The sequence below is a fragment of the Maniola jurtina genome, chromosome 4 (assembly GCF_905333055.1).
Source record: "Maniola jurtina chromosome 4, ilManJurt1.1, whole genome shotgun sequence".
Classification (NCBI taxonomy): Eukaryota; Metazoa; Arthropoda; class Insecta; order Lepidoptera; family Nymphalidae; genus Maniola; species Maniola jurtina.
The window spans coordinates 8,751,182-8,774,512 of record NC_060032.1 but is presented as its reverse complement, the minus strand read 5'-3'; the positions used below and the strand labels follow the sequence as shown (position 1 = coordinate 8,774,512).

Genomic DNA, 23,331 nt, shown 5'->3' with positions numbered 1-23,331 from the left:
AGACGTAGTTTAGGCAAAAAGTAGTTCTCCGTTTATAAAAGTTGTTATGAGTTACGTTAGATGAAGTTTGTAATATATGACGTCATTCTGCGATCAATTTATTGTAGATATGACCCACAGCAAAACCTAATCACCTCTACTCCACGCAGCCTTGTCTATTTTATCCGTTATGATTTGTAAAGCGTGAAGGCAGAAGAGAGAGGTTTGAGTAAAAAAATGTAAAGTTAAAAAATGGATGTGTAATAAGTAGGTTGCTTACGCGTTGAATTTGAACAAAAGGTGATGCAAAAATTATTTAGGTTAGATTAAGAAATATAATTTAAGACAATAGCTTATAAGATTTGATGATAATTACTGTTAGTCCGTTAGAGGAGTCGATCATAAGCCGGCACCGAATAAAGACGTCTACTACAACGCCGTCGACCGTCGTACATCATTTAACACAACCAACAAATTTAATATTTCATGGCGCGACCCTGCCAGGATTGCATACTAGGTTGTGTTTTTCTACACTGTAGGTACTATGTACACTGATATCTCCGAGATTTCTGAACCGATTTGGGTAATATTTTTTAATCGATAGAGGAACTTTGCGACATTGTTCCACATAAAAAAATTTGAATTCCAACTCCTCAATCCTCATGCTGCAGGGGATCTGACCAATCCACGCGGGCGAAGCTGCGGGCATCATCTAGTTCAATAATAAGATTCCTGCGCAGGTACATCGGCGTAACTAATAAAAGTTATACTACTGTATGTAGGTACCTACTTTTGGAACCCCCGCACCCCGGGACCTGGTATCGATTAAGTCAAATATTAGATACGCGGCATTTTACTAGCGGCGTTTAAATCGTCATTGAGTTTCATTGCGTATTACAAAAAGAATTTTGCGATTTAAACGACCGGAATTCGACTATTTGCGTGCAACAATACATTTTTCACTCGACCTTGCATTTCAGGACGCAATACACCCATGACTATAAAATAAATAGGTACTTAATACAAACTTAACATAAAACAACTAGGTTTACATATACTTTTTGACCTTTGATAATAACTAAAATATTAAGTCAGAAAGCTACTAGTGGGAGATGACGAGTACCTGGCGACAACCTCGCGCTCCTTTAGGTTAACACTTATAGTGCGCGCAAAACTAGTAGTCCAATCTGAACACGAGGCGTTTAACTTCGCATTGTACACAAACCAAATCTCTGGCGGGCTTGTGTATTTATGCTCAGACAAAGAATCATCGAGTCCACCTACTCGACACCAAATTACCTAATAATAAATACCACGTTAGAGCAAGCTAAGTGTATGGAAAAGCTATGAAGAGTGATAAAGACAAACCACATTTTTTGTCTGTCATAGTTTAGCTTTTTTTGTTGGGCACAGTTGTCATCTGTGCTCAACAAGCTTCTGTGATAGTAATTTATTGCGAATATCACGAGTTTATTTAGTTTTCTCTTTTAAATTTAGTGTGAAAGTACGGAACCCTAAAAACACCCCTAAAGGTACGAGTAATGGGTACCAAAAACAACGGCCAAGTGCGAGTCATACTCGCCCACCAAAGGTTCAAAGTAGTAGTAGTAAAGAAACAAAAAAAAAAGTGAATCTGAAAGTTCCACCAAACGATAGTTAATAAGCCCTTGCATAAATTCAAATTCAAAATCATATCAGTAGGAAAAATGGGAACAAATCGTTTCAGCATTACTACTAGTAGGAATAGTGGGACTTGTCTTTCCGAATTGAATAATTACTTATGTTTACGTCATGTTTACACTATTACCAAAACTATAACAGGAACATTAAATTTATCTACCGGAAGATACATATTATAAGTTTACAGTTTTTCTAATAACATTATTAGTTATGGCAGGTAGTTAAACTTGGGAAAAAAATATTACACTTCCTGCTAGTAGTAATGTTGAAACAATTTGTTCCCGTTTTCTTACTTGCAGTATAACTGACAAAATAATCCCAATACTACTATTTACCCACTGGTAGTAATATAATTAATTAGTAGTATATCTGGGAAATGCCTGAAAAGTAATAAAATTTTACAAAATTAATAAAACATAAATGTAAGTATAGCAGCAGTAAGATTGCTAGCAACTACTATGAGTCTTTGGAAAACTCAATTGACCGTAGTAGATTTGTAAAGTAACTTGTATAATTGCACATTGGAACACCAAATCTAGAGGCACTTGCGAGCAGTTTAGGGACGACATCGTCACCTTTAAAAACCTTTAGTATTTCCCATTGCCAATTAGCTGAAAACTTAGCTATATCTAATTCTTTCATGTTGTGGTCATTTGCTTTTATACAGAAAATATTATTTTGACAATATAAAAGCAAACACAGTTTTACTGGTGAGTTGCTCTCTTGTTCAAAAACCACTTTAAATTTCGTAAGACACTGCATTTTATTTAATATTGCATGTATGCTATCTAACAAAACTAAGTTATGCATTTGTAGTAACTTTTGAAAATATCGAAACGGCGCGTCCGTTCTCGTGTTCGGTAATTCAACAGTGTTCAATCTAACGTATTCACGATTTTTCGGTACTGGTTTTGATCCTGGCTGATTAATAGAAGAATTAAATCCAACTGTTTGGACATCCTGCGTCTGTGGATAATAAACCAGATCCTTTTGTACAGGAACAACACTTGCAAATTGTGGGTTTGTTAAATAAACCATGTTACTGTCATTTGCTTGCAGCACAACATTTTGGCCCTGGCTTTCATTATTTACTGTCCATCCCGTAGTTGAAACAAAGGATGATGGATTTCGTTGGCTCAGTGCCTCATTAGACATTAGCTCAGATACAGGTTTAACTTTGATTTTGGGTAGCGTAGATTGTGGTCTGCTAGTAAGGCTATTGTTTTCACTCGCTTTTTGATTGTTATAAGCAACGTTCGGCTGTTCTACCACATTAGCTGGCGGCGCAAGTGACACAGTAGATGCTATAATAGGCATATGAAGCAGATCGTCATTTTTTTCTATATGTTGTTCTGAATGTTCAATTACTTCAGAGTCATTTGAGTATATTTTGACAATTGATGCTGGCTCGTTAGAGGTATTCTTTTTCGGTAGCTGTTTAGGGTTTGCCACTGGATTAGCATTTAGTAACTTTGTCCAATTTCTGTCCGCATCCAGCACAGCACGTAAATGAGAATTATTATCGTTTGATTTCCCCTCAGACGTATCGACGCAAGTCGGCAATTTGTCTGGAACATTGTCGTTATTTGAACTATTTCCAACAGATTGGATGTCAAGTTCCGTTAAATCGCTAAAATTTAATGAAGTACTTGCCTGCTTTTCTTTTTCATTAGAATTTTCTTGACACACTCTCGTTTCTCGAGGGTCAAGTTGAGTTAACTGGCTATCTTTTCTATTCTCGTTAATGCAAGCATCTTGTGCTAATTCTTTTTCAAAAACAAGAGCAAAATCTTCAGTTATATATTTATGAACAGATGTAATATTTTCCCAACCTTGTTTATTTTTATTAATATCTCCACTTTCTCTCGATCTGGTTTTTATTGTAACTTTGGTGTCTATTTTTGGAACCCAAACTACTTCAAGATTTTTATGTTCCATATATCGTAACAGTCCAGTTGTATTCACTCCTTTACCGTGAATAACTTTCCTTCCTATGCTTAGTATTTTATGTTTAAGAGACGATTCTTCTCTGCCTTTATTAGTGTTTCCTGCTTCAGATGCGTTCAACCTATTCAAATACTTGTTAGAACACATTATTATAATATTGTTAATCATTTCATCGTTGCTTGTTTTTGTTTGTTCACGATGTGGTGTTACCGATTCGTTCGTTTTTACACTACTTTTTGTAGAGTTGCTGTCAGAGTCTTCTATATCTACACATTCAATATCGGAAAGAATCTGTGTGTTATTATCTTTTCTAGGTTTTCTAGTTTTGGCAAATTTTTCACAATCAGTCCTCTTCTCAAAATTTTGATCAATCACAACAGTTTCGTTTGAACTTCTAGAAATCAGACGTTGTCTTTTACGTTTTTTTCTATCAAAGACAAAATCTTCATCAGATGAATCAGACAGGTCAAAACGATCATTTGAGTTATTAGTGTAAAGAATATAATAATTTGGCTGCCTGGACTGAATAATTCTGTTTTCATCACAAACAACATTTTCTATTGAACCAGTGAGGTTTGGCTCCGATCCTTTTCTATTTAATGCCACTAAACAGAATGGTTTATTTATTTTTGAATATTTCATATACAATTTGCACTGTTTTTGAATGTGATTGTTAATGGCTTTTTTTTCTTTAAACAATTTCGGACAAAATCGACACCCAAAATATTTTGTGTATTTGCTTTCCCAAGCTTTTACAGATTTTTTTCCTAAAACTGTCTTTCTATTTCTCTTGTGACTCAAATTGGTTATTACAGTTTCCGTAGAAGAAGATCTTTTGGGAACTGGTGTTTTTCTGTTGTTTCTTGTTGCCTCTTCTACTTTATTTTTATTTTCCGTTTCAGCTTGAGTGGAACTTACAGTGTCTTGTTGTTGCTGAATGATATTGTCTATTTTAACCTGAAAACAAAATGCTCTTTTTGAATAAAACAATATTATAGGCAGAATTGTTATATTTTTGTCTCTTTAAACCATATATAACAATAATAATAGTGTTTTATTTACAGCGCACAACAAGCTGCTCACTCAACATACAGTGGTGTGTATTATAATAATAATTAAGAACAACTACCTACTTCAGGGCAAAAGTACTTGTTACTTGTTTTATTTATTTTATTTTATGTTATTTATTTATGTATTTTGTCACATAAAATCATTCCTAACTTTTGGCCATCCATAAATATAGCTACGTAGGTACCTATTTAATATTTAACATAGCAAAATAAACAATCAAAAATTTTAACTTTTCCTGAATATTTATGTATTTTACTCGAAGTTAAAAATGTACTTTCCATGAACGCATTTTTTTTTTTTTTTTTTTTATTTTTTTTTTCCATTTTATTGGAAAAAGTTCTAATATTTTCTATTCCCTCTAAATAAGACATCATTAATTTTTAAGTTTCAGTCGTTTGGATCAATTTATTTAGTTCCTATTTTACAAAAAATCGGCCAAAAGCGAGTCAGACTCGCACACTGAGGGTTCTGTACTTGGGTATTTTTTCCGACATTTTGCACGGTAAAACAAAAACTATTACGCATAAAAATAAACAAAAATGTGTTTTAGAATGTACAGGTACCCTTTCATATGATACCCCACTTAGCATAGTTATCTTACTTTGAAAATTGAAACACATTTTAATTTTAATGATGTAACCACAAATTCACGGTTTTCGGAATTATTCCTTTACTTGTGCTTTAAGTAAGTTTAAGTGCTACCTGCCAAATTTCATGATTTTAGGTCTACTGGAAGTACCCTATAGATTTTCTATACAGTTACGACGGACGGACAGACTGGTGGACAGACAGACTGGCGGACAGACAGACAGACAACAAAGTGATCCTATGAGGGTTCCGTTTTTTTTTTTTGAGGTACGGAACCCTAAAAATTGGTATAAGTAAAAGAAACAAGAAAAGATATGGTGTTGTTGGCAATATTTTGTACAACAATGTACAACTACCCTACATAGGTATTTCGCAATTTGTATAGTTGCACTTTAAATGCAAATATTTCATGTAAGTCACAGGATCTCTGGTTGGTATAACAATACTTAACTAAAAGAAAACTTACATTTGAGTTCAATTTGGACTTCAGATTTTTTTGCTTTTCTTGAAAAATTTGTTTTATACCAGCATATTGGCTCAAAATAGATTCACATTTTTTACAAATTAGTTGTGGTAGACCATCAAACGGCTCAACCTGAAAAAAAGAAACCCAAACTATATATAAATATACGTAAAAGTAAAAACAGTTTCAGTTTTTTTCTTCTAATAAAAACTGAGTTAGTACGTGGTAGTTAATAAAGGCTAATTCTAGTACAAAATTCCTTGATCAAACTAAATTTTTTTTTTTTTTTTTTGATATTTCTAGGCTATCTGCAATCAGTCATTTGCCGACTATAATCAGATTGTATGAGTGCGTTGCGGGTTTGGAGAAGGTCACTCCATCAAGAGACTCTTCTCATAGGGCTATCCCTGGCTTTATTGTCCACAAGACAGTTCTTCTATTGTGGCTCGTTTTAGCCTATTTACTCTGCGGCATGTGGTAAGTGATACTGCCAGACTATTCGCATGGACTTCTAGCTTGGCTTTGTGTTTTTTAGCATTATTATTAATTTCTTCTTTGACTGTGGGCATAGCAAGATACTCATGTGTTTCACTTGTTTTAGTAAACCATGGAGCATTCAGTATTGTGCGAAAGACTGAGTTTTGATAGCGCTGTAGTATTTCTATGTTAGAATTGCTGGCTGTGCCCCACAACTCCAAGCCATATGTCCATACGGGTTTTAAAAAGCTCTTGTATATGAGTACTTTGTTATTAAGTGATAGTCGGGAGTGTCTGCCAAGTAACCACATTAGCGATCTCGTGCGTACACGCAGCTCTTCTCTCTTTTTTTTTATATGTGTTTGCCATGTTTGTCTTCTATCAAGATGCATACCAAGATATTTGGCTACATTACCATGTGGCAGAGTTTCGTTGCCAAGTTTCACCTCTGGGCAATCGCCGGGCCTAAGTGTAAAGGTTACGTGGGTTGATTTGGATGCACTAGCCTTGATTCTCCACTTTCGCATCCATTTATCAATATTATCCAAGTGGCCCTGTAGTCGCTGGGATGCTACCGTTGGATTTGAGTGAGTACTCAGTGCCGCTGTGTCGTCAGCAAACGTTGCGGTGAGGATACTTGGTGTCTCGGGTAAGTCGGCTGTGTATAGGGTATAAAGGGTCGGCCCTAGCACTGATCCCTGTGGAACACCAGCTTTGATATCGTAGAACTGGGAACAATGCTCTCCTACTACGACTTGGAATATCCTGTCTTGTAAATACGACTTCAGCAGAGTATAAATATTATGAGGAAAGTTAATCTTTATTTTGTACAAAAGGCCTTTGTGCCAAACCCTGTCAAAGGCCTGCTGATCAAACTAAATTGACAGATCTTATATCATTCTCCCTATTTACGCTCTGTTCTATCATCCTGGTGCCCTTTTGCCCTTAAAATAAATTCGCCATGTGACTTTTATTTTTTGTGTGCAATAAAAATCTAAAACAAAACAAACATAACTGGGTTTTTCGTTCTGTTTTTTAACCCCCGACCCAAAAAGAGGGGTGTTATAAGTTTAACGTGTGTATCTGTGTTTCTGTGTATCTGTCTGTGGCATCGTAGCGCCTAAACGAATGAACCGATTTTAATTTAGTTTTTTTTGTTTGAAAGATGGCTTGATCGAGAGTGTGCTTAGCTATAATCTAAAAAAATTGGTTCAGCCGTTTAAGAGTTATCAGCTCTTTTCTAGTTTTCTTGTAGAAAAGAAGGTTAGATAACCGTTAGGTTCATAATATTATGTCAATAGACAAATGTCAAGCTGTCAAGATGGACGTTGCCTAAATACATAATTATTTATTTGAAAATGATGTTTTGGAAAACTCAGATACTTTGGATCGTCGGGGGTGTTATAAATTTTTAATTTAGACTTGTTTTAGTTTAGCGATTGTGTGCAACACAATTGCCCGCTATGTTGGATTATACAAATTGGAGATAGACATTACAAGTACTTTTGAATCGTCAAATACATCTACCACTGGTTTGGCATGCCTCTACGGAAAATTAGGCAGCAATTTTTAAATAAGTTTATTATGTAAACCTTCAACAGATGATAAAAAACTGGCCAAGAGCAAGCCAGACTTGCGCCCAGGATTTGGTACTTAGGTATTTTTTTGAATATTTTGCACGATAAATCAAAAACTATTATGCATAAAAACAAATGTTTTAGAATGTATGTGTTATATGCTATAAGACCTACCTACCTGCCAAATTTCATGATTCTGGATCAACAGGAAGTACCCTATAGGTTTTCTTGACAGAAACGACAGACGGACAGACAAACAACAAAGTGATCCTATAAGGGTTCCGCTTTTCCCATTGAGGTATGGAACTTTAATAAATTGTTATTAAAACACTTACATCTATATCAAAACAGTATTTGATTTGCATTTGGACATTAGGCACTATTTGGTATTGCCCTGTTTCATCCAAACATAACCGACATTTGATGAAGAGTTTCGGATCAACTTCTATCATGTTCATTTTGGCTTAGATCTGAAACAATGAAAATATAAAATGCTTATTTAGACAGCTTTAAAACAATCGTAATAATATACCTACCTACCTACTAAAATTCAGATGATCAAAAATCAAATAAAGTATCATTTAACCATAGACTTCAACTGTTATTTAGATTAAACTGTAGGTACCGATATATTATTATCTAATTATTATAGAACTGTTTGAATTAAGTAACTAGAATTAGTCCTGGTTTATAGAAAGCCTTGTTTTAATCCTAGCAAGATAACATGGAACTGAAACTTGTAGGTATGTATGGTATAACGAAACATAAAATTAATAAACTCAATATGTAAGTATATTATTTACTAAACAACGTAACATACGATTAAATTCCTGTCGTAAAAAGGAAACAGCTGAAATCAAGACTGAAACCAGATAAAAAGTAAATTGATACGCTGGACACACATTGGTTTAAATTACACTTTCGCGGGCAAACAAGGTAAGATACACAATCAGAAACTTACTAATGCAATCAGAGATATACAACACTTCCGAAATCCTAACCATATCTTGATGATGAGCATTCAGCGAATTAATATTAAAGTTTCACAAGATAAAAAGCAAAAAACGCAGGCAAGGCAACGCACTGACTCAGACTGAGCTGTCAGAGTAATAATAATAATAATAATAACTAACACTGCCACCTATAGGCGAGTAGCTAAAGTTTTTCTTAACGCCATCTAGTGAAATTCTAATTATTACGGGAACAAAACAGATGGCGCTAAAGTCGATATGAGACCATATTAAATTAACATACAATAATATGTAATATATACATATTATTTATCGAAGGCCTGCATAGCTAAGCTGGTTCAGCTAGATGGTTCCTAGTTCATGGAAGGCACAGAGCCGTAGAATGTAGATTTATGACTCAGAACATTATTAAATGGTAGATAAGTACTAGAATAACAATAGTGTATAGTAGGGTAAAATTAAAAAAGTCACGAAGAAAAAACGAATACATAATTATACAATTAAATGTCATCAAGTTGCACATCTCAGGTTATCTTATCTGCCATTCTATCAACAACTTCGAATTTTTTCAGAGCGCCATCTAGTAGTCTATTTCTACTAGATACATAGCGCTAATAATTCTATTGACACAATACTCACTCTCAGTGTCGTAGTAACATAGTCGGCATACAATGCATTAGCTCCAAATGATCTAGGTTCGAATCTCTTATACGCCGTGAACCACGCAAAGGCGGCCACGTCGATGCTGTACCAAGTCCTCACCTCAAGACTATCACCGAAGACCAAAATTCGAATTTACGGAGCCTATGTCCGTTCGCGCCTGACGTACGCGGCCCCTGCGTGGTACGCTCTTTGTTCGGCTTACCAGAAGCGCCGGCTACAGGTTCAACAGAACAAGTGCCTGCGCCTGATTGTAGGAGCTCCGAGGTACGTCAGAAATGACGTCATCCATCGTGATACCAAGACGCCCACCGTGGAGGAGTACGTCCACGCACTTGCGCGGCGCATGTTTGCCCGCGCGGACCATGGACCGTACATACACCTCCGTGGGATAGCACCGCTACAACACAGACCACCCAATGGGCGTCCTCTACCTCGTGAGCTTCTGCAGTCACCCGCACCAGCGCAACTTGCTGGTGAAGATGATGACGACGAGGACGACGCAAGCATTACTGGACCTGACAATACCCCCGTGCGCGATGGCGAGTCCATCGCCCACAGTACGGGGGCCCTGGATCCAACACACATCCGAGACCTCGAGGCCCAAAGCCAAGAAGGCAGGCCTTAGCCAATAACGGCTTAAAGGACGTTAGCGGGGAAGTGTTCTTCCCCGCGCCACACCCGGGCAAGGAGGCCACGCCTCGAGGCCCGTACCCCCGTCTTGACCTAGGTCAGATGGAGAAGATCCCGCTGCTGCTCTATTGACACAAGATGTAGTTTGTCAAAGGTGGAAAGGTCAGGCGACACCAAAGCAAAGCATTGATAATGATAATTTTAATATTTGAAAAAAAAATATACATATTGCAACTTCAAAGCATCTCAACACTTGGATATAATGCCAGTCGGCTTGGCATCGCTGCAATGAATCCAGAATGGCTCAGGTCTCGATGGAATCGAAGGCTTTCTTGTAGTCCACAAACGCTAGACAGGGAGGCAGATTGTACTCATGAGTATAATCTGCCGTAGCGTGTAGATGTGGTCTACGGTGCTGCAGTCTTTCCGAAACCCAGCCTGCTCCGGAGGCTGAAATTTGTCAAGTCTTCGGGCGAGGCGATTCGTAATAACCCTCGAGAACAGCTTATAAATATGGCTTAGATTGGTCTGTAGTTCTTAATCAGACTTATCTCCATTTTCAAAAAAAAAGTACAGTGACACTTCTGTCTTCTACTTCATTTTTCAGGTGTTGTGCCAGTTTTGATGACAGTATTAAAGAGGTCTCTAAGCTTGTTGAGGATTGGTTTTCCTCTTGCATGCAGGAGCTCCGCTGTAGTACCGTCATCACCTGGAGCTTTATTATTCTTCAGCTGTCCGAGGGCTATACTTATCTCGCCAACATCGATATCCGGGAAGTCATCGGTATATACTGGAGCACAAGTGTCGCACGTTTGTCGTTCGCAGTTTGGGTGGGTGCAGGTTTCGTAGCATGGACAGGTTAGAACTGCCCGTAGAACTGCTCAATCTCAGCTAGCACCTTTGGTTTTGAAGCAACAGTTCGCCCATCACTTAACTTCGTCAAATGGCTCCTCCCAAGACTCTTAGCGAATACTTTAGCCCCCTTATTGCGTTCGATCGCATCTTTTATAGTGCGGCTAGTGGCAGCACGAATATCGAAACGTATTTGCTTTTTAATAAGCTTGTTTAGAGACCTCCACTCTGGCGAAGTTGAAGGCATTTCCCGTCTTTGCTGCATCAAGCCCAGGGTCTCGCTAGAGATCTTGGATGAAAAGGTTTTGCCTTCTTTTCGACAAAATTTACCACCCACTTCCCGAAAGACATCCATAAGATCGCCATATTTCTGATCAACCTTATCGGTGGTTTTCAGCAATTCGAAGAGGTTCCTAAGTTCTAGTTGGAACTTTTATTTTTGCAACTATGGGTTGGCATGATCTCGGACGAAGAGTTGACCTCATCAGACGTCGTTTCTGGAGCTGAAGGTCTATATTCAGAGAGCCTCTTACGAGTCGGTGATCGCTTCCAGTATTAAATCTGTTAATCATAGACACATCTCTAAATATACCCCTACGATCTGTCGTAATGAAGTCAATCTCATTTTTGGTCACGTTAACGAGGCTCTGCCAAGTCCTAAGAGTACTTTTCCTGGAAAATGAGTATAAACTCAAAATGAGTATACCTAATGATAAGAGCAGGCGTCGTCTTTCTAGGAAGTTGACTAGCATTTGGCTCCTGTGATTTCTGTCACCAACTCCATAAGGTACAATCCTCGATTTGTTGCGTTCTTGTACTCCCACCTTTGCGTTGAAGCCCACCATAACAAACTTGAAGTAGGATTTGGTCGTCTTATCTATAGTCTCGAAGATGTCTTCATAAACGGCCTCTACTTCTTTGTTAAAAAATGTTTTCCCATAAGCAACTCTATGTGACATGCTCAAGTGTATCAAACACGTAAAATCTTTATGTTTTGGCAAAAGATGGAACAACTAAAAACGTCGTTTATAAAAATGTACTTGAACAAGCTATTTGCAGAAAAATAGCTTATTTTAATATATGTATGTACCTAACTATGTGTTTTATTAGCAAAATAATTAACCTAGAAAATTTAAAATGCTGCCAAAAGTCACTATTCCACGCCGACGAAGTCGCGGACACAGCTAGTCACAATTAAATATGTATATGAAAGAAAAGGCTGACAGACTGATCTATGAATGCACAGCTCAAACTATTGGACTGGTCGGATTGAAATTTTGAATGCCGACGAAGCAAATATTTTTGAAAATTCAACTCTTAAGTGAGTAAAATAGGGGTTTGAAATTTGTTTAGACCACGCGGACAAATTCGCGCGCATAATATTATAATATCCTCTTTCTTTGGAAGGGCATGAACAGCGCCATCTATGAAGCTTTTAAGGGACGGACCCTGGAAAATTCCTCATTGGTCCTTGATTCAGCTCTACCAAATGTCTAAGTAGTGCCATCTATTGACTAGTAGAATACTTTATACTACCGAAATAAAAATACTTAATTGTTGGTAAATGACGTGGGATGATGATGCTAGAATTAAGAAGTAGGAATATTAGTTTGTTACAGCTACACTTCACAGTTCACTACGATGGGGAATGAAAGCACGGGACTTATTAGTCTACGAACATAATTTTTACATGCTACAAAATGAACGAAGAAAATTATGAAGATTTAAGTAGCTATCTATCTATTCCTGCAGACGCTACATAGGCATTTCAGTTATGACAGCAAAATCAATACAATAACCCGGTCCATGTCTTGAACTCACATACCTATATATGAATCATCAAACAAAGTTCTTAGTAGGTACTAAGAACTTTGTTTACTAGGTAGGTAGGTAGGTAGGTACCTCGTAGGGTAGATAATATTTAGTAAGTCTAAGTAAGTAAACATATATATTTTATCGAGATTTAGTTTAACACCATTTCACAAGTTCACAACTAATACTATTACCACCATCAGAGTACTTTTTACATGATAATTGATAAGTAAACGCGTCACACAATTTAAAGGAAAGACTAATAACATACAAAGTATTTAAGTAGATACTAGGTAGCACGCAGTAGTAAGCGTGATGTTGTCATTTATCTCTATTCATTCCACATTCAATATTTATGGTCGTATTATTCTCGAACATTCTATGGGTAGCGACATCTAGTGTAGAGAAGCAATATTAGCTTGTCAAACCACAGCTTTTAGGTCCATCTAGTGTGAACTAATGGAATTATGACGACATCGACACAGATAATTTTTAACCTCTAGTGGTCTGTGTAACCATAAAACGCGGTCAATATGGGATCAATAGGGAACGAAACCATAGAGTAAAATAATCTATAACTGAAAGACGAAACTGAACTTTACCTATTGTTCTCTCCTTGATTGACGGACTGGGGTTCATATCTATAAATGTTACGAAGGCTCGATTCCGATTCCGAAAGTTCGGAACTTCCGATTGATTAATGCAACTTCGATTTTTTTATTCCATCAGACCTGATGGAAAGTGATGATGTGGCCTAAGATGAGACGCGTTTCCTAGAAGATGCCTATTCACTCGTTTTAAAGATACCCAGATTGTTATTGATAAGAAACACAGAAACAGATCGCGGAAGAGTATTTCAAACCTTAACCATGCGTATAGTCCTACCGGTCGGCTAAGAGCTAAAAGTAAAATGATGACGCAAAACGTTTTGTGCATGTAGACGGAATATCGAGATTGATTTTGCACCTTCGGTATCCCGATACATTTTAATCGGAAGTTTCATCGAAGATGTTCATTACTAGTAGGTAGGTACTAAGATTTTATATTCGATTGTTTTTATTTTCAACACCCAGGAACCTGTAGGTATTTTTTTTCTGATAAGAATATAAGTGTTACGGTGTATGATTTTATTTTTTTATACCTGCCCTTAACACATGTCTCTCCTGCTTCCTCCTCCGATTTAACAACTTCCGTAACATCTCTGGTTCAGATATTAAAATGACAGCTACAACAGCGTATCAACGCGTAGACTGTAGAACAAGGCCATATTGGTGGGCACGCCATGCCACTCGGAATGAAGTAAGGATTCTAAGGCTACTCCATACATCCAAATCTGTTCAGGCATTTAGATTATGGAAACTTGTATCTACATTTTAAGATCTCACTCGCCATTTTAGCTCATGTGTCAATTGCTGTCATGTAAAATGTTCACCTTGAACCTGGGACTAAGATTCCACGTATCGCGCCCGGCTGGTGGAGCTCCGCGCCATAAAACAAAATTGAATTCCACTGACATAGGCAACAATTATCTCATAGAATAAATCGTACTTGCGTAATGGCGAGTGAGATATCAAATGATACGTCTTTCGTTTTAAAGTGATGAATGAATATTGATGACTCAAAAATAAAGAAAATGTTCTTACGTTATCTTTAATATTATTTTGTTATCAAATTGAATAACACATTAAACATAGTATAATAATAATTATTTCTACATCAGAATTTCAGCGCAGAATTTTATTATCAAAAACAAGCAAATTCATAACTACCAATTATTATTATCTCACTAGCTAAAGACCTTACTATACAGTGTTTTTTTAACTGGGACAGTATGGGGAAATCCAAACTCATAGGAGGTACAGGGAAAACTCTTGCGAAACTTCAGCTCTTTTTTTTGTGAAAACAATTTTGGCAGTCATTTTATGGTCAAGCGTGAGTTGTTCATAAAAATAAAATATTTAGTAAATTTCATTGGTTTTTATGGACAAAGTACTCACACTTGACCAAAAAATTTACCATGGCAAAATTGTTTTCACAAAAAATAAGCAAGTTTCATCAGACAGTTTCTATGTGTCTCCTATGGTTTTGGATTTTCCCATTAAAAAAAACCTTTCCTGTTAAAAAAAAACACTGTATACCTAATAACGATGGTGCTTCATATTACATTATGAAAAATGCTCGTCAAAGTTCCCAGTCATACATAAACATATTTATGAATTCACTGTCATGCACCTTTTCCAACAACAAAATTCTCACTCTGGGGTCACTTCAAATAATGAAATATTTTATTATTATCAGTATCTTATGTATAGAGCTTTTTATCACAGCACTTGTAAAGATTGCGGTGTCAAGAACTTAAAATATTTACAACTGAAAAGACCATTTCTCATGCACATGAAGAAACTCCCAGAGCGTTCGTCGTGAGATTAACCACGTTGTAACATAATTGTAACATTACATATCACTCATTAACATTCTTATTCTCAAGTAATTAATAATAGGGTCCGCTTATCTGCGGTGGCGGCGTTTTTTCTTATTACGGTTCCCGTTTCCAGTTTGCGGTTGCGCTTGAGACTGCGACGCGCTTGAAGAGGACGGCGCTACTGGTGAAGGGGCTACCGGCGCGAGTGACTCGATGACAACCGCATGGCCGATGAATGCGTTTAACCCATTCTCTCTTGGTTGAGTATCCGGGGCATTAGGTCTTGTCTGGTTTACATTAGATCTCATTGGAGTACTAGGAGTGTTTTGCCTCGGCTGGGTTACGGCAGTATTCTGTCTCGGCTGAGTTACAGGAGCATTCTGTCTCGGCTGCGTTACAGAAGTATTCTGTCTCGGCTGAGCTATGGGGGCGTTCTGTCTCGGCTGATTTACGGGGACATTCTGTCTCGGCTGAGTTACGGGGACGTCCTGCCTCGGCTGATTTACGGGGGCATTCTGTCTCGGCTGAGTTACGGTGGCGTTCTGTCTCGGCTGATTTACGGCGACATTCTGTCTCGGCCGAGTTACGGTGGCGTTCTGTCCCGGCTGTGTGACAGGGACATTCTGTCTAGGCTGAGTAGTAGCGGGTGGAGCTTGAACTTGATTTGTTTGGGTAGGAGCTAGAGATGGTACCTCCCCGTCGAGTGCTGCACGCATCCTCTGCCTCAAACGTCTCCGTGCATTGCGAGACAAGCCTTGGCGATCCTGCTGCGGTTCAGCCCGCTCCGTTGTCGGTTCCGCATCTGAATCCGAGGCGCGAGCGTTGCCCCCGGAGGAAGTGTCCGGAGCGTGTTCGAAATTTTCAATTCGGGCCAGCATTCGAGCCTCGGAGTGCACCAGAGCGTTTGCCTCGCGGCCCAGGGTGGCGAACGCTCGAGACAATCTCGCCACGTCGTCTTGTAGTTCCAGGAGGAAGGGCGCGATGTCATTGTCCGGGGTGTGGTTGTTCTGGTTGACTCTGTTGGCGATGCGCATCACGGCGCGCGGCTGCGACTGCGCGGTGAGCTGGTCGGACGGCGTGCGGCGCACGGACAGCTTGCCGCTGAGAGCCGGGGGCGCGGTGAGCGCTTGCGCGTCCCGGCCTTGCACGACTAGACAGTGGCCACGCTTCTTCAACGCGCCTTCACAAGATCTGACAGACCAGACCTGTTTAGGTAATAGAAACAATTTATATGTTATTTCAAAAGCACAAATCCATCTCTTTGCGAAGTATTCCTCGTAGCCGAGGGTCGTAACCTCTTTTCATTAATCATAATATAATGGCAAAAGATTTCTTATGACTTAGGTTTAGGATAATAATCTGAATAAAAAATAGTTCTCCGTATAAAATCTATCTCAGCCTTAGATCAGTTCACATACAACTCAACTAACGGCCGAAATTAATAATCAATCCAGCAAACATGGCAAGTAAGTTCTCAAAATATATGCATTTCAACTATGATGTTTTATGACCTACATTTTTTTTTTAAGTTTAAAAAATACACTTACACAGTCAGAAAATATAGCCTCACGATCATTACCACATATGGTAATTGTATAACTGAACTCGTGAGCTACCCACGGCGATGCGGCCATAGACAGCCATGCACACACCAAGTTAGCTGGAAGAAAAATATTTACTCATTATTTGCACAAATACTGCAGCATTATGCTGAGGCAGAGAGAGCCCTTTTGTTTACGTTTAGTTGATAATGTGTATGAATTGTATTTTTTTTATTGTACTCTTTTTTTTGTGTGAGCTGAATAACCTTTTATTTATTTATTTAATTATAAATGAGAGCAAAATATAATAATAGAAAACTTAAGAATATAAGTTTTTTGATTTAGATGAACATAATTAATATGGCAGAAGTTATATCCAAAAAGTGAGTCTCAGATTTTTTTGCTATTGTATCAAATGGAATGTCAAATGAAAGAGGAGAAGATTCTGAGTTCATAAAATAATATAAATATAGTACAATACAATATTAAAATAAACCAAGCAACAGGAAAACAATTTTACTATATTTCAGCATTTATTAAGAGGCTTTGTTCAATATGTATATAACGGTTCTTGCATCTGTCAGTTGTCCTTGACTCAGGTTGAAATCTATAGAGCGCACTTAACCTTTGCTTAGACTTAAGTTTCAGTTAAAACGAGACAGATTTATGCCAGCGGTATAGCACTGTCTCGTTTTAACAGTGTCTTAAATCTGAGCAGTCAAAGTGCGCTCTAATAGATCTCAGCCTCAGTGTTGCACTGGGCAGATTGATTTTTTTTTCTTATAAAATACCTATATCAGTTTCTGTTAGAAGTGTGTAAAAGTATATGAATTTAAATAAATGAAATAAACACTTACAATTTATTTCTATTGTCAAGAAGAATATCCCCATATCAGATATTCTGACTGCAGTCACAAGTTTGCCAGGCACAGTTGAAAATTGCCAAGCTTGTAAGTACTCTCCATTTTCAGAACGACCCTAAAATAAATTGTTGTTTTTAATAACACTTCACACTAATATTATAAAGGCGAAAGTTTGTATGTGTGTGTGTGTGTGTGTGTATGTTTGTTACTCCTTCACGCAAAAACTACTGAACGGATTTGGCTGAAATTTAGAATGGATATAGATATTATCCTGGATTAGCACATAGGCTACTTTTTATCCCGGAAAATCAAAGAGTTCCCACGGGATTTCAAAAAACCTAAATCCACGCGGACGAAGTCGCGGGCATCGGCTAGTATTGATATATGTAGTGTAAATTTCACAATATAGCTGGCGCCTCCTGTGTGATGGATAGCGTCCGCCAGGCGGGCCATTTTATATGAAACTAGCAGACGTCCGCGACTTCGTCCGCGTGGATTTAGGTTTTTCAAAATCCCGTGGGAACTCTTTGGTTTTCCGGGATAAAAAGCAGCCTATGTGCTAATCCAGGATATTATCTATCTCCATTCCGAATTTCAGCCAAATCCGTCCAGTGGTTTTTGCGTGAAGGAGTAACAAACATACACACACACACATACACACAAACTTTCGCCTTTATAATATTAGTGTGATAGTGTAATTGCGTGGACTAGAAGTGCAATTTCTATCTGCAATAACTTGGGCAATTTCTATCGGCAATAACTTTTCTAAGTCTTTTCAGAGTCAAATACAATTAAATATCACTTGCTTTAATGGTGAAGAAAAAATTGTGATGAAACCTGCATGCCTGAGTTCTTCATGTTCTCAAAGGTGTGTAAAGTCCACACTTGGCCAATACGATAGACTATATAGCCAAGCCCTTCTCATTCTGGGAGAAGCTGACAATGAGTTGTTGATGATGATGATGATTATAAAGAGGAAAGATATGTTTGTTTGTTTGTAATAGAACTTACTACATGAAACCGATTTTAATCATTCTTTCACCATTAGAAAGCTACTTTATCCAGAAATTACATGGGCTATTTATTGTTTACTAGCAAACCACTCCGGCTTCACACGGGTGCAATATAGATTATCGCAAATTAACAGAAAACAATATTAAACTATATGTATGAACCGTCCTCTTGAATCACTCTATCTATTGGTAAAAACAACATTAAAATCAGTTGCTTAGTTTAAAAGATCTAAGCATACATACAGGCAGCGGGAAGCAACTTTATTTTATATACACGTACTATGTAGAGAATAGAGATGTATATCAGATTCTAGCTAAGCAAAACCAGGTAAATCAGCTAGTATGTAATAAGGTTATATACTCAACCAAATTTTAGGGAGAGGTGTTCATCCTAAAATAGGGATGATGACTACTAGTCAAATTAGTGACTTTTTATCAAACGTCAAAAGGCTTGCTTAGTAAGGGAGCTTGTATGAAATTCACATTTGTGACGTCATAAATATTTGACATAATTTGACGCACTTTTTTAGTTAAATCTATAATTAAAAATGGTTAGCAACCTCATAACTAACAGCGGACATGGATTGTACGAATTTCGGAAGACCCTCTATTGAGTAATTCCTAAGAAAAAATTATTTTTGACATAGTCATCATCCCAATTCAAGGCTGAGCAAAGAATCGGTTGTCTTACCTCTAGTAAATCTGGAGCATGAAAATAACGAAGATGGTTGAGTAAACGGGCAGATGGTAATCTGGCTGCTTTGCCAGTCTTACAACAAAGGCATCGGAATAGGCCACTGCATGGTTGTGGTGGCCCAGGCGGTCTCTGTAAGTCATCAATTGATTTTATTAAATCTTTCCGGTCAGCTTAAAAAAATGAAAAAAGCTTCATCATAGAGTAGGTAATAGCTAATGCCCATGACTTTGTTCATGTGGATTTAGGTTTTTAAAAATCCTGTGGGAAATTTTTGATTTCCCAGGATAAAAAGAAGCATAATATGTCTCTCTCCAGGTTCTTTATCAACAAGTGTAAATTAAAAATTTATAACACCCCCGACAAGTGAAAGTGGTTACGGTAACTAATAAAGGGCTGATATCTTTCTAACGGCTAAACCGATTTTCTTTTAGCTAAGAACACTCTCGATCAAGCCACCTTTCAAACAAAAAAAACTAAATTTAAATCGGTTCATTAGGTTAGGAGCTACGATGCCACAGACAGATACACACGTCAAACTTATGACACCCCTCTTTTTTGGTCGGGGGGTTAAAAAAATCACATCAAAGCATTGCTTTTTCATGTTGTACCATACAGATATCTATTGAGAATTCTTGTGGTTCCTTGCTTGTCTACATCTTGATATCCATGAAATTAATTTTTTTATAATGCAGGGTTTGATTATAGATGAAGTTAATAATTAGGTTAAAATCTATAGAGCAGCGCACTTTGACTTTACTTAGACTTAAGATTCAGTTAAAATGAGACAGATTTACGCCTGCGGTATATTCAATTTCAATTTTAATCAATTTATTCTAATTCCATAAATACATTCCTTAAATATAACATTTGGAGTAAACACTATGATTATACAAGGTAGTACTATTATGGATATATTATGGATATTTTACGGCAGGCCCTGTCTTGTTTTAACAGTGACACAAGTTTGAGGAAAGTCAAAGTACGCTCTATAGATCTCAGTCTTACTGTCAATCAGTGTAGGGTCTTACTGTCAATCAATGTAGGGGATTTTACAGTATGTGATGATAAATTAGTACTGGATACACCCATGTTAGAGAACAATGGCGGAAGTTTGATCACAGTACTATTGTAAATATTGATTACTAAGTTTGCACAAAATAGACATTTTGTTTCTGCTCACTTCTACAATGTTAGTATTGTTTTCGTCTTCATCATTGTCATCTGCATCATCATTGGCATCGTTTTCATGCTCCACTGAGGTATTTTCTTTAGCAGGTGTGCTGCTTTCTGATGAGCCAGAACCGGAAGCTTTACTGCCTAGTTTCTGAAAAATTTTCAAATACACAATAATTTTGGTTTCAGACAAACACTATCCATGTCTATTTTTTTTTCTTATTGTGTAGTTAAAATAGTAGTGATATGCACTCTATTTGCTGTGTTATTAATTTATTATAATACGGATGATGACTACTAGTCAATTCAGCTACTTTTTATCAAACATCAAAATGTTTGTATGAAATACATAATATAACGTCATAAACATTTGACATAATTTGATGCACTTTTTTAGTTGAATCAATAATTTAAAATAGTAAGCAAACTTAAAAGTAGCAGCAGGTGTGGATTTTATGAATTTTGGAGGCCCTCTATTTAATTACCAGGAAATAATTTATTTTTGACATAAGCATCATCCCAATTGTGACCATTTTCGGAACTTCCATACTATGGATAAGACTTGTAATTAAATGTTATTATATTATAGCCAATATTTTGTATCATAACAAATGTGGCCTGGGTAATACTTACAAGACTGCGCATTTTTCTAAAGTTTGATATTAACTCTTCCATGGCATAGTTCCGAGTGCCAAAGAAGAGTGCGCGACAGACAGGGCACACGTCTAGACGCATCTTGCAACGCCCACAGACATGGTGGCCCTCGTTGCATTGAAAAATCTGGCCCGTTGGTATCTCGTAGCAAACGGGGCATTGTAATAAGTCATCAAGGTTCAGTAGGGATTCAGGCTGAAATAAACACTTTAATTTCAAAATAATTAAAGAAATAGAAAGAAAAATCTATATTGTTGTGATTGAACTTGAAATCAAAAACTGTCACAACTGTAACAACTTGAACCAGATTTCGTATTTAACATGGTATTTTTTTATTTGGTTATTAATGAAAATTGTATACATTAAATGCTCCATAATTATTAATTTATGAAACTCCAAAAAATCGAATCTTGCACCTCCACAAAATCAAAACTTTGTTCATGTGGATTTAGGTTTTTAAAAATCCTGTGGCAATTTGTTGATTTTCCGTAACCAAAAATAGCCTATGCCATTCTGTGGGATGCAAGCTATCTTTACACCAATCATTCTCTAGAATGCAAGCTATTTTTGGACCAAATTTCATAAATATCTGATAAAAAGACGTGAAAGCAACAACCTATTAAAAAGTGACTTGCATCAGTGTTAGTGGACCATGGTGCTAAAAAATTGTCACTTGGACCAACTTTTTATCTCAGAAATTATTCAATACTTTTAATCAAGTTTAACAGAGCAAAATATAAGTTTTTAAGGTGTTTGATATGATAACATAAAGTGGATTTTGCATTTTTGCATCAGTATGCAGGACCTATCCTTTAAATTATGATAGTAAGTAGTATATTATACTTAACTTAAAATTCTTGGACTATGTTATTCCAAAAAGATATGTGAGTGTGAGTGCCCTAAAAGAAACCTTGTAAAAGATGTGATAGAAATATAGGAATTGATCAAGATACATATTTGTTAGGCAAAGATCATCAATAGGCATACATTATTATATTGCAGATAGAAACGAGTTCATATCATGCCTAGTTTTTATTCTATTACCCATACAAAGATTAAGTCCATTGCAGTTATATTTCCAAGCATACAAACATGTTAATCTGCCCTCTATGAAAAAAAAAATTACAATCTTAGAGATTTAGTGGCAAACAATCAATATTAAAATTCAAAAGGTGCTTTTTACACCAAACGTTATGTTGTGGGGCGAAGCGTAGTCTTGAAATTGACAAAATGTTATTCATGCGACATACAATATAATAATGAGGATTAAATACAAATCAGTGTCATACAACTAAATTTCTATTAACATTTAAGGACAACATGTAAAAATATCGACCAGCCGACAAGGTTGAAACAATGGAAGTTTTATTGAATTTTCATTTTCATGATTTAACGAATTACATACCTTCACTTCAGCTTTTTCGACCATAATGCGAGTTATTTTATTGCTGTTTTTTCTTTTTTGTGAACAATCGTCTTGATATTAATTAACTATGAACAGCAGCCACGATGCTATAAAAATGATATACAGCTGTGCCTGTTACAAATGGCGGACATTTTCCACACAACACAAGACAAGACACAAGTCCAGTCCCTTCTGTATTTTACTTCTGACCATTGACAAATTACAAATTTGTCTTCCTATATTGGCATTACCTACTACTTCCTGTAATAAGTACAGTAGAAACGGGTAACATTGATATAGTAGTAGGGGTTTTTAGGACACCCATAAAAAGTTTTGGGTGATAAATTGTGGTTTATTTTGTGAATTTTAAATGTTTTTTATGTAACTAAACGATAAAAAATAAAATACAAAAGAAAAAACAAGGACTTTGGGGATTTTGGCAAATAACCAATTCTATTACTTCGTCTGTGTTGGCGTTTGCTGGCGCGCGTGCGTCTTTTTGGAATGTTTTTTTTAACCGAAAAAAGGAGGAGGTTCTCAATTCATCGGAATCTTTTTTTTTAATGTATGTTACCTGTGATGTTACGGGTAACATCACAGGTTACATACAACATAAAATAGACGTTAGAGTAATCGGGATTACTCTAACGTCTATTTTCAATTATCAATCTATCTGTAATCAGTAGATAAGTTACTTAACAACATTATTATTTGACATACAATTTTTGGAAATTAAACAACATTGCTAAGTAACTTATTTACAGATTAAAGGTAGATTGAACATTGAGAATGAACAGACGCGACTGATTTGAATTTTTTTTTTTTGTATGAAAGGGTATAACTACTTTGCAGT

General features: G+C 36.7%; 2 protein-coding genes across 5 annotated transcripts; both read right to left on the bottom strand.

Annotated features, from left to right (window-relative positions):
• Window positions 1–795: 795 nt before the first annotated feature.
• Window positions 796–8,995, bottom strand: LOC123864457. 2 transcript variants are annotated; one of them, XM_045904906.1, is made up of 4 exons: window positions 8,744–8,995; window positions 8,118–8,252; window positions 5,732–5,860; window positions 796–4,563 (listed from the first exon to the last, which is right to left on the bottom strand). In XM_045904906.1, exons 2-4 carry the CDS (start codon window positions 8,238–8,240, stop codon window positions 2,116–2,118), a joined length of 2,700 nt encoding a protein of 899 aa, XP_045760862.1. In that variant the 5' UTR covers window positions 8,241–8,252; window positions 8,744–8,995; the 3' UTR covers window positions 796–2,115. The 2 variants fall into 2 exon arrangements, with proteins under 2 accessions (XP_045760862.1, XP_045760863.1); XM_045904907.1 differs by lacking the exon at window positions 8,744–8,995 and adding an exon at window positions 8,603–8,691.
• Window positions 8,996–15,026: 6,031 nt separating this feature from the next.
• LOC123864462 lies at window positions 15,027–22,675 on the bottom strand. 3 transcript variants are annotated; one of them, XM_045904921.1, is made up of 8 exons: window positions 22,479–22,675; window positions 21,053–21,268; window positions 20,427–20,570; window positions 19,241–19,375; window positions 17,531–17,651; window positions 16,680–16,792; window positions 15,742–16,337; window positions 15,027–15,579 (listed from the first exon to the last, which is right to left on the bottom strand). In XM_045904921.1, the coding sequence occupies exons 1-8, from the start codon at window positions 22,500–22,502 to the stop codon at window positions 15,219–15,221; spliced, it is 1,710 nt and encodes a 569-aa protein (XP_045760877.1). In that variant the 5' UTR covers window positions 22,503–22,675; the 3' UTR covers window positions 15,027–15,218. The 3 variants fall into 3 exon arrangements, with proteins under 3 accessions (XP_045760877.1, XP_045760876.1, XP_045760875.1); XM_045904920.1 differs by having other exon boundaries at window positions 15,027–15,662; window positions 15,744–16,337; XM_045904919.1 differs by having other exon boundaries at window positions 15,027–16,337.
• Window positions 22,676–23,331: the final 656 nt, after the last annotated feature.